The 13135-nt window shown below is 37.5% G+C and overlaps 1 protein-coding gene across 4 annotated transcripts; it reads right to left on the bottom strand.

Moving 5' to 3' along the window:
- Positions 1 to 3315: 3315 nt before the first annotated feature.
- On the bottom strand, positions 3316 to 13133 carry LOC113714992 (putative lysine-specific demethylase JMJ16). Of its 4 annotated transcripts, none has more exons than XM_027239159.2 (9): positions 12733 to 13132; positions 10244 to 10567; positions 8192 to 8263; positions 7969 to 8046; positions 7355 to 7879; positions 7037 to 7261; positions 6632 to 6790; positions 5391 to 5738; positions 3316 to 4546 (listed from the first exon to the last, which is right to left on the bottom strand). In XM_027239159.2, the coding sequence occupies exons 2-9, from the start codon at positions 10529 to 10531 to the stop codon at positions 3920 to 3922; spliced, it is 2322 nt and encodes a 773-aa protein (XP_027094960.1). In that variant the 5' UTR covers positions 10532 to 10567; positions 12733 to 13132; the 3' UTR covers positions 3316 to 3919. The 4 variants fall into 4 exon arrangements, with proteins under 4 accessions (XP_027094960.1, XP_027094941.1, XP_027094967.1 ...); XM_027239140.2 differs by having other exon boundaries at positions 12750 to 13132; XM_027239166.2 differs by lacking the exon at positions 12733 to 13132 and adding an exon at positions 12497 to 12697.
- Positions 13134 to 13135: the final 2 nt, after the last annotated feature.

Genomic DNA, 13135 nt, shown 5'->3' with positions numbered 1-13135 from the left:
GAAAGAATAAACTCCCAAAAATTTACCAGGACCAACCTAACCGCCTAACCCCACATGGACTATCTTTACGTGGCAGCGTTTCATTGCTGCAGGCCTATGGACTCTTTGGTGAGCGTGGACCGTACAGGAGCACTGTCTCGTCCACATCGAAAGCCCAACTCCACTCTCCATCTCCATTTACCAAACCAACAGTCAAAAATTTAAAGAAAAACCTCAGATTCGTGGGTCCCCATTTTCTCCACTTTGTGACGATGCCATTGGCCCGTCGCCTGTCCCGCCTCTTTTTTAACAACGAGGGACCGGAGTCGAAATACCGCTAATAACCAAACACTGACGAGTTTCCAAAAATTAAAAAGTTATGGGTTCAAACTTTTAATTAGTACAAATGTTCGGTTACTTTAATTAGTGGATTAATTAGTTAACTCTATAAAATCAATCCTTCGTAATACACTATCATCATTTCATTTAAATTTAAACTTAAAATCTAAATTTTACTCATCTAATTATAATAATTGTACAATCATGTAGTACAATACGCTAACGTGAACGAAGTGAGTTTATCACGAGTAAGGATGGATGTACTAAATCCTTGTGAAATTTATCCTCGTTTACTCTTTGTCTTGCCAACTCGGTAAATAGAATAGTTGACTCTTTGAAACGAAAGTGCCATTGCTATATTATTTTGTTTTTCTCCTTATTTATTCTTTTTTTTTTCTTTTCCACCACTTTATTTTCCTTTCCTTTTTCTTTTTCTTTTTTTTTCGCCGCTCTCATGTCATATTTCCCTTCACTTTCCTATTAACATTATTAATTGTATCCTGATTATAAACATTAACAGTGTAATAATTTTTTTTCCCCACTGACAGTTTTAAATGTACGACACATATATATGATTTGAATTTTTGAGAGTTGTTGGAAGTTTTCTTGTTGAAATTGAAGCTGTAATACATGAAACGTGATGTATGTGAGTGTAACGACGAATATTAAATGTATTAACAATAACATTTTGCAAAAGCTTTATTAAAAAAAAAAAAAAATCAGACTTGTCGTAAGAATGCAGAGGACAGATGGCATAGATTGATAGAACACATGAGGAACTGAGAGTATTTGGGCCTTCACGTGATCCCAGTCAAATTCGAAAGTAAAGATTTTCAGATGGATCAGATGCAAATAAGCCTTAGAGTTTGGACCACTGATCATTATGGGTCCAGATTCGTGCATTTTTATATAGCAAAACCTGGGGTTAGTGGTACTGGTACGTTGGGTGTACAGGTTGGTAAAAAAGACTAAATGGAGTTAAAAGCAGGGCAGTTGGCAGGAGGCAGGGGCCCGGGTGGGTACTTCAAACTGGGGTGAAGCCACTTGCCATGTAACAGACAACGGTACGAGGACTCTATTATTGCTTGTCTTAAATGGTAAGGCCATGAATGAGGATGGAATGAATTGACTATTGTGGTGGGCCTGGGGCCCTCCTTGCTGTAATGTTGGATCCAAGTCCAAAATTTACTTGTACGTCATAGGCGTCCACATTCCAACTCATGACAATTACACGGTAAAATTTCATAAACCTCCCTTGAGATTTCTTGATAGTTACAGTTACCTCCCTTGATATTTGAAAAATCACATTTACCTCCCTTAGTATTATGAAAGGACTATAATAGCCTCGACAGCTCTACAAATTCTAAATAAAAAGTGTGATCTGCATTTTGCAAATATTTCTCTATCCAACAGCCCTGATCTCATCCCATCTAATACACTATATTTAATTCCTAGGTCATTTAAATGAAATTCTTACCTAATTTTATAAATAACCTAGGAGTACGGATGCATTTGTTAAAAACCGTTTACTTAGCAAAGCGAAGAAAAAACAAGTGATGTTTTGAAATGTGGCCTAAATTTCGCCGCAAAGAACTACCTTAAAATTGTTAGCTTAGCAAGTGGTATTGATATTTGATTTCTTCTGTCATTTAATTTGTTTTGTTGCAAAACAAAAAACAAATCAAATAAGGGCAATACAGGATATTCATTAGACTTTTTGTGCTTGCATCACTATTCATTATCAAAACTCATTTTTTAGGGGAGGTTTCTATCATTTTTCAAAACTTCAAGAGAGATGGCTGCAATCGTTACAAATCACAGGGGAGGTTTCTGAAATGATACATATAGCCGTCGTCGTCGTTGGTCAATCGTCCCACTTCCAAGCTTTTATGTACCTCGCTGCCCCGAATTGAATGATGCACACACACAAACACGGGGCATTCCGCATTCAGTCAGCCACCAAAGTCCAAATTCCAAAAGCTTGCAAAGTTGCTTTGTCCCTTTGGACCAAACCAAAGCACTTTTTCCTTCTTCTTCTTCTTCTTCTTCTTTGTTTTTTTTTTTGGTTAAAAAAAATTTAACACAGAAACTTGGCAGCGAACGTGATGAGGCTCAGGAGGAACTACCAGGATGTGGAAGAGGAGGAATGAAACCAGGACCACCCTCCCTCCCGACCGATGAGTGCCCTTTTCTGTTGCTTTCTTTCGTTACTGACACTCACATAATGGTAATGGTACTGTTCTGAGTTGTCACAATAATCTGGCTCTTCCAAAGCCGGCCCGCCCCCGCCTTCACCTCCGCAGGGCTTTCTGTCAAATGCTCAAAGGCTAGCCCTTCTATATCATAACGAACGTACTTCTACCAGATGAAGAAAAAAACAAACCAAAAGCAAAAATAAATACGCATTAGTACATTACAAGCGCACGCACGCACACCGCGGCTTACTCAGTCAGACTTCAGACTCATGATGATGGCTTTTAATTATGACACAGCGGCCGCTGCCACCACCACCACCACCGACCAAGGAGGAGGTCCACCGCTCCTTTCGTGACGATTACTGATTGGTTCTTGAGAAATGGTGCGTACTGTTGAGTAAGAATAGATTACAGCAGCAATTTCCGGGTTCCAACTTCCAATTGGTCAGGAAGCCGTATAACTTCGTTTGCATGTGTTGATGTTTGTATAATGCGCTGATGTTGCGGTAGTGTTTGTCTTTAGAAGTAAGCTTCCCACCATTCTCTTAATAAAATACGTCCCTCCATCTTCGTCACCATTATCGTAATTCTTTGGAAGACATATAATCTCTCAATTCATGTCCTCGAGAACATCATCAGATGGTTCCCCCCGGTCGTCGGCTCTATTTCCTCCTGCATCATTCCGCCTGCATCATCGCTGGTTATAAACTTGTTCGATCGATTTGACTGATGCAAACAATCTAAAGTCCCGAATTCTGCACCCTATTGGCTGCAGTTAGCACTTAAACGTCTACAATGTTGCTGAACCTTAAACCGAGATAAGTATGAATTCGTTACGTCCAAGACATAGCATTGGGATTAGCAGTAGCCATCTTTCCAACAACAAAAAAAAAAAAAATGCTAAACCAAAACTATCCTTTCAAAAATTACCTATTTAGCAAAGAAATTTGAGCAAAACAAAAGCCAGCATTTTTGTTGGGCAAACATTTCTTGAACTTTTTGTCTTTCTTTTCCTGGAAAATAAATTTCTGTTCCTTTCAGTTGTTCAATGTAAACGAACATCCCCCGAACAGTTTAGTTGCTTCCGTATCATGTCATCCCATCTCTGCAGTGAACTCACTCCAGAATCTCCCTTTGGCAACGTCCACTCCTATTGACTGCCCAGGAACCAGCAAATTGCTTTTCTGGACATGTCAAGCAAGCATGCTGAACGGACTATTGAAAAGAGTTCCTTCTCATCAAATAAACCTCAAGACTTCTTCCAAGCACAACACGCTGCATTTCTTTATCAAGTTGCCGACCTCAAACAAAGATATGGAAACCAACCTCTATAACATTTTAAATCAGGTATATACAGATTTGCTCCATAAATCCGCGACCATTGTTCTGCATACATCCATTCCCACTCAATCCTCATCATCAGTAAGAACAATAACTTCATTTTGAACGGTTTGAGATTTGTCAAATTTTCCTTTCTTAGAAGTTATGTTGCCAAAGTTTGGGTCTATACATTCCTGAGTATCTTGCCTGCTACCGCTGCCAGCAGAAATTTTCTGTAAATCATATTTCTCCTCTTCTTCCTTTCTACATACCTGTCCAGTCACTAGTTCTTTTGGCCCCAGAAGTTGAGATAAAGTGCTGGTTGCTGCAGATTTTACGGAAGCAGACACTTCGCCACGGTTCCTCAACTCCCTCAAGTCGTCAGAACTCACCCTTAAATCAAGTTTCTTTTTACCCCAATGATAAATGGCGTCCAACCTCCCTTCCAAAGCTTGAACCAGGAGATTTAACTCAGAGATCTCATACCTATAGAGGAGATATCTGGCAGTCCAATGACAAGGACAGAGGTTCTTTGCATGTAGCAGACATGCGTATCTGCCTGGTGAACATGAACACCCTATGGCAGAAAAATGTAGATCATAGAGGCATGTGCTACAATCCCTTTTGTCGCTATCAAAGTCATCCTCCATTTTTTGCAACTGTAAACCCCTGCAAAGATATTCTCTCCTGATGGCCTCCTGTTTGACCCGTAACTGTTCAAGTACCACAAACATTTCAGCAAATTTTAGTAATAAAACTAGTGGAAGCAAATCATTTCTCGAAAAAGAAAAAAGAAAAATAAAAAAGAAATGGCTAGCTGGTATATCAAACAATAAACAAATGTTACTTCAATAAAGCAAGACGCCAGAAGCCAAATAATATAACAAGATAATAATTTCGCCCCGACTAAAACTACCAGATAAGCAAGAAGCCTAATAGCTATCTGCATATGGGAAAGACCTCGACCCAACAATAACCATAAGAAAACAAATCTACTACATGCCATAGATTTTTTGAGACAAAGTAGAAGTAATAAAAGCAAAACTTTTCGTCTTACAACAGTCTGAAAGTGTGACTTGGAAGCAATCACGCAATAGGAGAATATAAGTAGCGATTGGTACCCATGCCACCTATTTCTTGGAGTGAGAAGTTGGGGAATGTCATCAGGTTATGATGATTATTTCAGTACAAGTAAAAATATGCCAGTGAAGCACGTATTATTGGTTAGAGAGTAAAAGGAAAATGTGCTGGTTAAACATCTAACAAATGAACATAATAATGGGATGTAAGAAACAATCTAAAAGTGCTTCTAGTTTTTGGAAACAAATTGCATAATGCACAGGGATGAAAATTTGCCTTGCTATCGTTCTAATATTTTTCTCCAAAAGTAACTGACTAAGACAAGAAAATTTATAGACATAACGACTATAGTATGTCACAAAAGATAAATAAAGCCAAGATAGGAAGGCAGCATGACAAATGTACCCAAAAAAAAACCGCACTAACACCAAACACTACATCATAAACGTAGTAATTTGAAGTACCGTAGGGGCTTACCTTGAGTGCTTTTGTTAGGATCCCATCTTTTCCACAAACACTTGCATTCTTTTTAAGCAGTTCACATTTCCACTTTTCCCTCACTGCATCCATGGCAGCACCAAGCAGCAGTTTATCATGAGAAATCAATGTCTTTCTACCTTGCTCACAGTACATTTCTACAACATGCTGACCAAAAGGCAACCAGTCAAAAGGAGCGAAATTAACAGTCTCAGAACAATTGAAACCACAGTCAAATTGTGAATGGTATGCTGCAGGGAACGTAACAACAAACTCTCCCGGATATTGCACGCAGCGATAGACAGGAATGCCCTCTGCCGTTAAGGTAGAGGGGGAAAGTTGAGAGATCTGAAAACAGTGAGAAATGGTGACCAATCAAACAATGCACAAGACCTTTGTCTATTTTAAATCAAAAGCTGCGGTCTCTAAGCTCAAGAAATAGTTCCACTAATAAAATACGGACAATCATAATTTCGTCAAACCATAGCAGTTATTCTCAATACTAGCACATTCAAAGCAAGATGGTTTTTGAAGGATGTCAAATAATAGACCAGTGGCTCAAACAACAGATCAATTTTAAAGATTGTCAGTCTAAATGTTAGATCTTCCTTGTCAACAGTTAACAAATGTAACACCATCACTATCCATATATGAAGTGAAAGAACATTTTTTAACATTGTCATCCTAAATGTTAAATCTTCCTAGTCAATGGATGACAAATATTATGGATACTAGTGTTTAAGGCACACCCTAATGCATGTGCAGTTAACTAAACATATACTTATCAAAATTATCCCTTTATAAAGTTTTTCTATTGGTCAGGTCCCTTTAAAATTTAGATAATTGTATGAAAAGATGATGGAAGATGGAAATTGAGGGGAATATGTAGGATTTGGTGTGAGGAAGTAATAGTCAGTGGGCTACTGGCTGATTATGGGCGAATTCTTTTTTTTTTTTTTTTTGGAGAATGAGTTAGTACAAATTTGTCCTTATAATTAAGGGTACATTATGAACTTCAAAAAGTGACATCGTGTTTACACCACACAGTGACCCCCCCCCACCTTTTTCTATATTGTAAGATATTCCCCATATGAAGTGAAAAAACATCTGATCTCGCTATCTCTCAATGTTCCCTCCTTCCCACCTTGAATGCTACAAGGTGAAACTTATATTTTTATAGCAATTCAGGATGCTCTCTCTCTCTCTCTCTCACTACACAATAATTAAAAAGTAAAGCTTACATTCTTATACAGCAATTCAGGATGCTCAAGACAATGCGGGAGGTGCTTCTTGACAACTCTCTCAAACCTGTAGCAATATCCTCCTGGGATGACGTACCATATTTTAGGGGAACCGAAATGAATGTAACTAAGGGAATACAAATGATGCTCTTCAGCTTTCTGTTTCACAGAATACAAAAAAGAGAGATGAGAAGATATCAGTGAAGCTCCAAGAAACAGAAAATACAATTCATCACAATCCAATGAAGTATGATGGAAATAAATGTACCAGAAAGGATCTTACTATGGGAATATAAAGTTACAAGTCAAAAGGCAAAGGAAAAGAAAAACACCCAAAAAACAGCCCCTAACCTGAAAACAGAAAAAGCAAAAGTGTATTCAACTCTAAAAGGTTTTGGATCATACCCAACAAACAGAGGAAAAGCACATCCCTGAGGAAAGATGAGGCAGTAAAGCTGCAGAAGTTTGACGATTTTCATAACCAAGGAGTGAACCAGGAAGCTTGAAAATATTATTCAAGTTCCAACATGAGTCACAATATTCAGGATAATTTGGTAATCCCATTGAATTAGAATGTACTGGAAACCCACTTCCAAATCCTCCAGTTTCAACGTTGGCACAGCAAAGAACCTAAAGTGCCAAATGAGCATACAGATACTACCAAATAGAAGGATAAACTTAAAAGGTTCATTCAAGCAGACAGCTTTACCATGTAGAGCATACCTCAATTTCTTCAATTGGATTTTCAATTATCCTCCAATATTCTCCCTCTACATTTTCAACTGATGGCTCCCATCCATCTTCATGCACGGTCAAGTTAGCATCTGAATTTATAGCATTTTCCCTTTTACAGAAGTACTGCCTCTTAAAATCATCAGCATACCGATTGAAAGCTTCTAGAGTCAACTCAGGCCCCAATTTGGATATGAAGCTCTCAGCCTCAGATTGAACTTCATTAGCATCTGTAGAGATTTCATTCAAAGATCCATCTCCAGAACTCCTCATCCAAACTCTCCTCCTCTTAATTTTTGCCTCCTTGTGACTTCTATCCAGATTTCTCTTTATACCTTGATCTTGAAGGTCACTAACCAGTTGAATATGGGTCTTGAATTTAGAAGTCTCCCATATATTCCTTTCTTTGAGAAGGCATGGTGGTTTCCAGGAAGGAGGAGGCACAATTCGGCATATTCCAAACTGCTCTGCTTTTTGACGTATTCTTGCAACATATTCAAGTGACTCCTTGAATTCCTGCAATAAATTCAAAGCTCACAAAGTCACCACATCCTGAACAATGTAAAATAGAAGCAGAACAGATAGGCAGAAAAGAATGATATTACCTCTTCACTAGGTTGGAATACTGGTGCCTCTTCAAGTACAGGCCTATGAGATTCTTCAGGATGCCACCGAGCAGTAACCTTTCCAAAAGTTCAGATGTATATGAGCATCAAAGCAACTAAGGCAATCCAGCTTAAGTCCCAATACTTTGCAATGTCTAAACTTAAAAAAACTCATGATTAACAGTTCCCCAAATTGAAATTCAAATAATTGACTATGATAAACCTTCTGGCAATTAGGACAACTTGAACATCCTCGGACCACTCCTTTAGGCAGGCAAGCTCTCAAGGGAAAATTCTGCGTTCCCATAGTAGCTATCAGATTTACATTACTGAAACTCATACAGAATAAGCAATATATGCAGAGAAAACCCTAAAAAGTCAGCTATGTATTAAAATATGCAACAATGAAGTGAAGCAGAACTAGTCAAATTAGGGGTGAGCAATTACGGTAATTACCGAATTACCGACCAAATTCGATTTGAATTTGGTAATTCGAATTCGGTAATTAGATCGGTAAATCGGTGATATCGAATTAATTAGAATCGAATTAGGGTCGAAAATGGTTTTATAGTTTTTGAATTCGGATTTACCGAATTCGAATTTATTTCGGTAAAATGGTAAATTATTACCGTTTTCAATTTCGAAATTCCGAATTAAGTTAAATAGGAAATAATATCCTTATGTCCAGATGTTCCAATTTCAGACTTTTGCCCTAAATTAGTATTCGTTCCCATCAGGTAAAATCGTTCCCATTGGCTCAAATCCATCTGCCCAGACAGTGCAGTCTGTGCATAACCTATGGTGTCTCCACAATCCAAATGCATCTTGGTTAAGCGAGGATACTACACCAGAGTGCTCAACCCAAAGGGGTACTGTGCATGTTTTGACCATTCCCTGCAATCTCCTTCAACCTTGATTTGGATCTCCTCCAGTTTGGGACAATCCTCAAGACCAGCAGGGAATGGTCTCTGAATTGCTCTGCAATCTCCTGCAACCCAAAGGGGTACGCCAATCCAGAGTGAAAAACATTGCAGTCTGTCCCATAAGTTGCTACAAAATCCATTGCCGCTGCTGTTAAATTGCAGAGCAGAGCAATTCAGATCATAGGAGTGTCTGCACCTCTTCTTCTTGCTGCACATGATATCACAGTCATAATCTCCAAAGTAGTTAACAGATCCATCCAACTGGTTCGATGCCCTAAGAAGCAGTTTTCACGAATTCGATTAAATCGGTAAATTTTCGTTTACCGAATTCAATTCGGATTGAATTCGAATTCGATATTTCCTATTTCGAATGTGAATTAGGTCGAATATTTCCAGAACCATTTACCGAAAATTACCGATTTCAACCTACCGAATTACCGACTTCGAATTCGATGCTCACCCCTAAGTCAAATTCACACAAAAAGGAAAGCTCCATACATTTCTCCCGTGTTAACATAAAAAGACACTAACAGTGTAAAGTCATCAAACAATGATGCTTAGACTTTAATCTTTATCAGCACAGCACTATAAAGAGTACCATACCACCACAAAGACACAACTCATAACTAAATCCAGTAGCACCAAGCAGATGGAAAACTCCTCCTAGTGTGATATGCCAAAAGTAATCTCTTAATCTAGTTAACTCTGCCAAACCACCAAGTGTATCTTACCACTTAAGCCACTAACTAATGTCTCTTCCTTTAAATTGCTCGCATTCTCTTTCCATGTAGACAGGCAGGACTATGTGGCACACACCAAATTACTTAGTAAAACATAAGTCATATTTGCACTAGTTAATAACTCCTAATAATTCCTCAATGACCAAACAATATAGCTGAGTACATAATGGTTGAAATCCATGTTAATACTTTAGGGTCGGAAATATTGCCATTATTGTTCTCCTCATCCTTCCAAGCTCCTCATACCATCAATGGAAAAAGACTCTCCAAAGTTTTCCCTTACTCTTCTTGTGTGTTCTTGTCTTCCAGCAATCATCAGAACCAGAATTAACAAAGCCAAAATTAAAAAAATAATAATAATAATAAAGAACTCTACCTAAAGACATAAAGGAAAAACTCATAATTTTTCTCTTCAACAACACATCACATCTGTATCTATAAGCATAAGCCATGCAAATATGAGCATGTAAAATGACAGACCTGTAGTTCAAACTTACCTAAATGCTACCGTTAATTATCAGCCTACATGCAACATAGTTCAGCAATAGGTTCAAAATTCTTATAAATTGTCAACTAGAAATTGGAAAAACATGATAAAAGAAGAGACATGACCATTTCAAGTTCAGAATCAGATTCATTTGACTTGTAATCAAATTGATTATAAAGAATCCATGGTCTATGACTGAGATTACTCTTGAACATTGCAATATTGTCCATGGTGGGGGTAAAGCCCACTGGGCTTAGCTCTGTTTGAAACGCATCCCCAACCGCCATTGAAGAACATGCCACTTCATTACTTGATAAATTCTTCAGTGTGAAGGACGACAGAGACACAAAACCAGGTGGAACTGAGAGCTTCTCAACCTTGTCATTAATCATAGATCTAGTGTCTTCCGTCATTTCTCATAGATCTGGTGTCTTCTGTTTCTGTCCTCGCTGTAATAAGAGAATATATCAAATATGAAAAATTCTAGTCTTAAATAACTTCTAAAAAACAAGCACAAAATTGGCAGGGCAATTGATATTGGATCATGCTCGTTCTTTATAAACCTTATTGTGCTTTTGAGAAATAGTCTTAATTCCACTAAGTTGTTGACCAGTCAATATCTCTTATATTACATCACCATTTATGTCTAGGAGACAAGAAGGAAGAAAGGAGGAGGAAAGAACCAACAAATGATAAACCATGCAGAAAGAATGTACAAAATGAAGAATGGAAATTTGAAATATTGAATCAACAATCTTCTAATATCTACTATCTTACAACGAAAGAATTGACAAAAAAATAGACTTGTCACAAAACCTCGCATATCAAAGATTGATAATTGGTAACTTCTTACCATACTTCATATAATCCTCTCTTGTTTAAAAATGTATCTTCACATTATAACAAATGTCGAATTAATCAAATACTTCATATTTAATCAACAGTCTTCACATTATAATAAATGTCAAAACAACCAGAAAAAGTGCCGACTAGTAAGATTGCTAATTGATATACAATGTTCCGATTGTACTGTTAGATTAATAACCATCCTATGGTACAAGCTTAGAAAGAGAATGACAGGACAATAGATGTTATCTGAACCTGGTGTGCAACACATTCGAAGTTGGCCCTAAGTAACTTATAATTTTATTCACTGAACAATACAGATAAATTCAGAGAAAAGTCCAATTTCTCTTTCTTATATATTAAGATGAACTCAGAGAAAGATCTAACTGTTCATAGTTTTTAACACAGATAACATGCCTCACATAAATCTCTGCTCCCAGTTACAATCATCACATCCATGGATACTATTACATGATGATTTCCAAATGTTTTTCTATAGTCTCTGACAATTTAAGAATTGCAAACCATTCCTCTTACATCTCAGCTTTGCAGAAAAACTCAGAATGCTATTCAATTGCCAACATAACTTATATAAGATGAGATGCCGCCAAGGACATCATAATGTCAGAAAAGTTTCCCTTCTCAGCAAAGTTGGAGCAACACCAGCTTAAAGAAGTGATGATGCATCGACATGTGGGTCTTGCACTAGCAAAGAGTAATTTTGTCGCCCAAGAAACTCTGTAACTCCTCAGAATGGAGCATTCTACCCTGGCCTTTAGGCCCTGGAAGAATGCATAGTATCAGAATAAGGCAAGGTTGATGTTTCATACAAGTTTTTTTTTTTTTTAAATGTGTCAAGAACTGATCAGGTGCTCATAGTGCTCCCAACCTTAGAGTTTATGCCAGCTTTATAAAATGAAGGAGATCATCGTTTGAGTTCATAAGAAGACAACCTTTAATTCCAAGACATATATATCAGGTCTCCCTAAGAATGTAGAAAATACTGAAATCATAAATAAACAAGAACTGCAGGCTCATCAAGCTATATCAACACAGTCATGGAGTTTTAATACATAAGTTCGTTAAACCACATCATGCTATACAGAATCTTATCTTTGATTGGATGTATGCTGATCAATGTATATAAACACAGTTTAGTATCTGTCCACTATGTATGTAACTTAGCATGTCTTAGGTACTAATGACTCTATATTTTCAACTCCTCTGGTTCTGTATGCCATCAAGAAACAACTTTAAAAAAAAAAGAAAAAAAAGCAACCGGCCCACCCGCTGAGGAGGTGGGGCAGGCGAAAAGGGATTGCTCGTCTGCACAGAACATCAATGAATTACAATAGAAAATACTAGTTAAGATCAGCCACAGAATATGAACCATAGTGGGAAGGGCAAGAAGCAAAAGTCTGAACAGGTAATAAATTAATTAGTTAACAACAAAAAGAAAGGAGGAGGAACAAAAAGTAGCAAAAAATGCAGACGATTTAAAACATAAATTATCAATTATTCCTAAATTGTACCTCAAATCAGAATAAACTGACAGCAGCCCAGAAGATGGCTGTGGACAATACCAAAATGGGTCTTGTCCCAAATACGAGAGAGAGTAGAACAAGCCAAAAAAATAAAAGAAAAAGCATGCATATATTTCTTACAAAATTTATTCAACCATAACTATATGAAAGGGATAAGGGGTCAAAAATCAGAACAAGTTGACAGCAACTAAGCAGCAGTAATAAACATATAGGATTAAGGATACCGTATAAGAGGTACTACCGGCAAGAATTAACTGTGGTTACAGCGTCAATTCTTGGACTGAGTTAGAAAGTCAGTTGAAATCCAAAGCCAAACGCTTCGTTGTCGTACCCAGATTGAAAACCCTTAGTCCCAGCCATGCGTACTACCACTCGCAGCGAAGACCCTTCTTGATCCTTCCTTCTTTTACTTTCGATTGACGGAAAAAAAAAAAATAAATAAGATGAATAAACTAAGAAGTGTGCTCTTGCACTGTTGTTTATGGCGGTTGAGCTTTATTTATTCATTCGGAATCAGAAAGGAAATTGTTAGCGGCATATCCCGCGTCAGCGCGTCTTCTTCGATTTTTTTTTTTTTTTTTGGGAAACGTTCTTGATTTTTTTTTTTTTTTTTTTGATAAGGGAAAA

This window comes from Coffea arabica, chromosome 1c (assembly GCF_036785885.1).
Source record: "Coffea arabica cultivar ET-39 chromosome 1c, Coffea Arabica ET-39 HiFi, whole genome shotgun sequence".
Lineage (NCBI taxonomy): Eukaryota > Viridiplantae > Streptophyta > Magnoliopsida > Gentianales > Rubiaceae > Coffea > Coffea arabica.
This window is presented reverse-complemented; position numbering and strand designations above follow the sequence as displayed.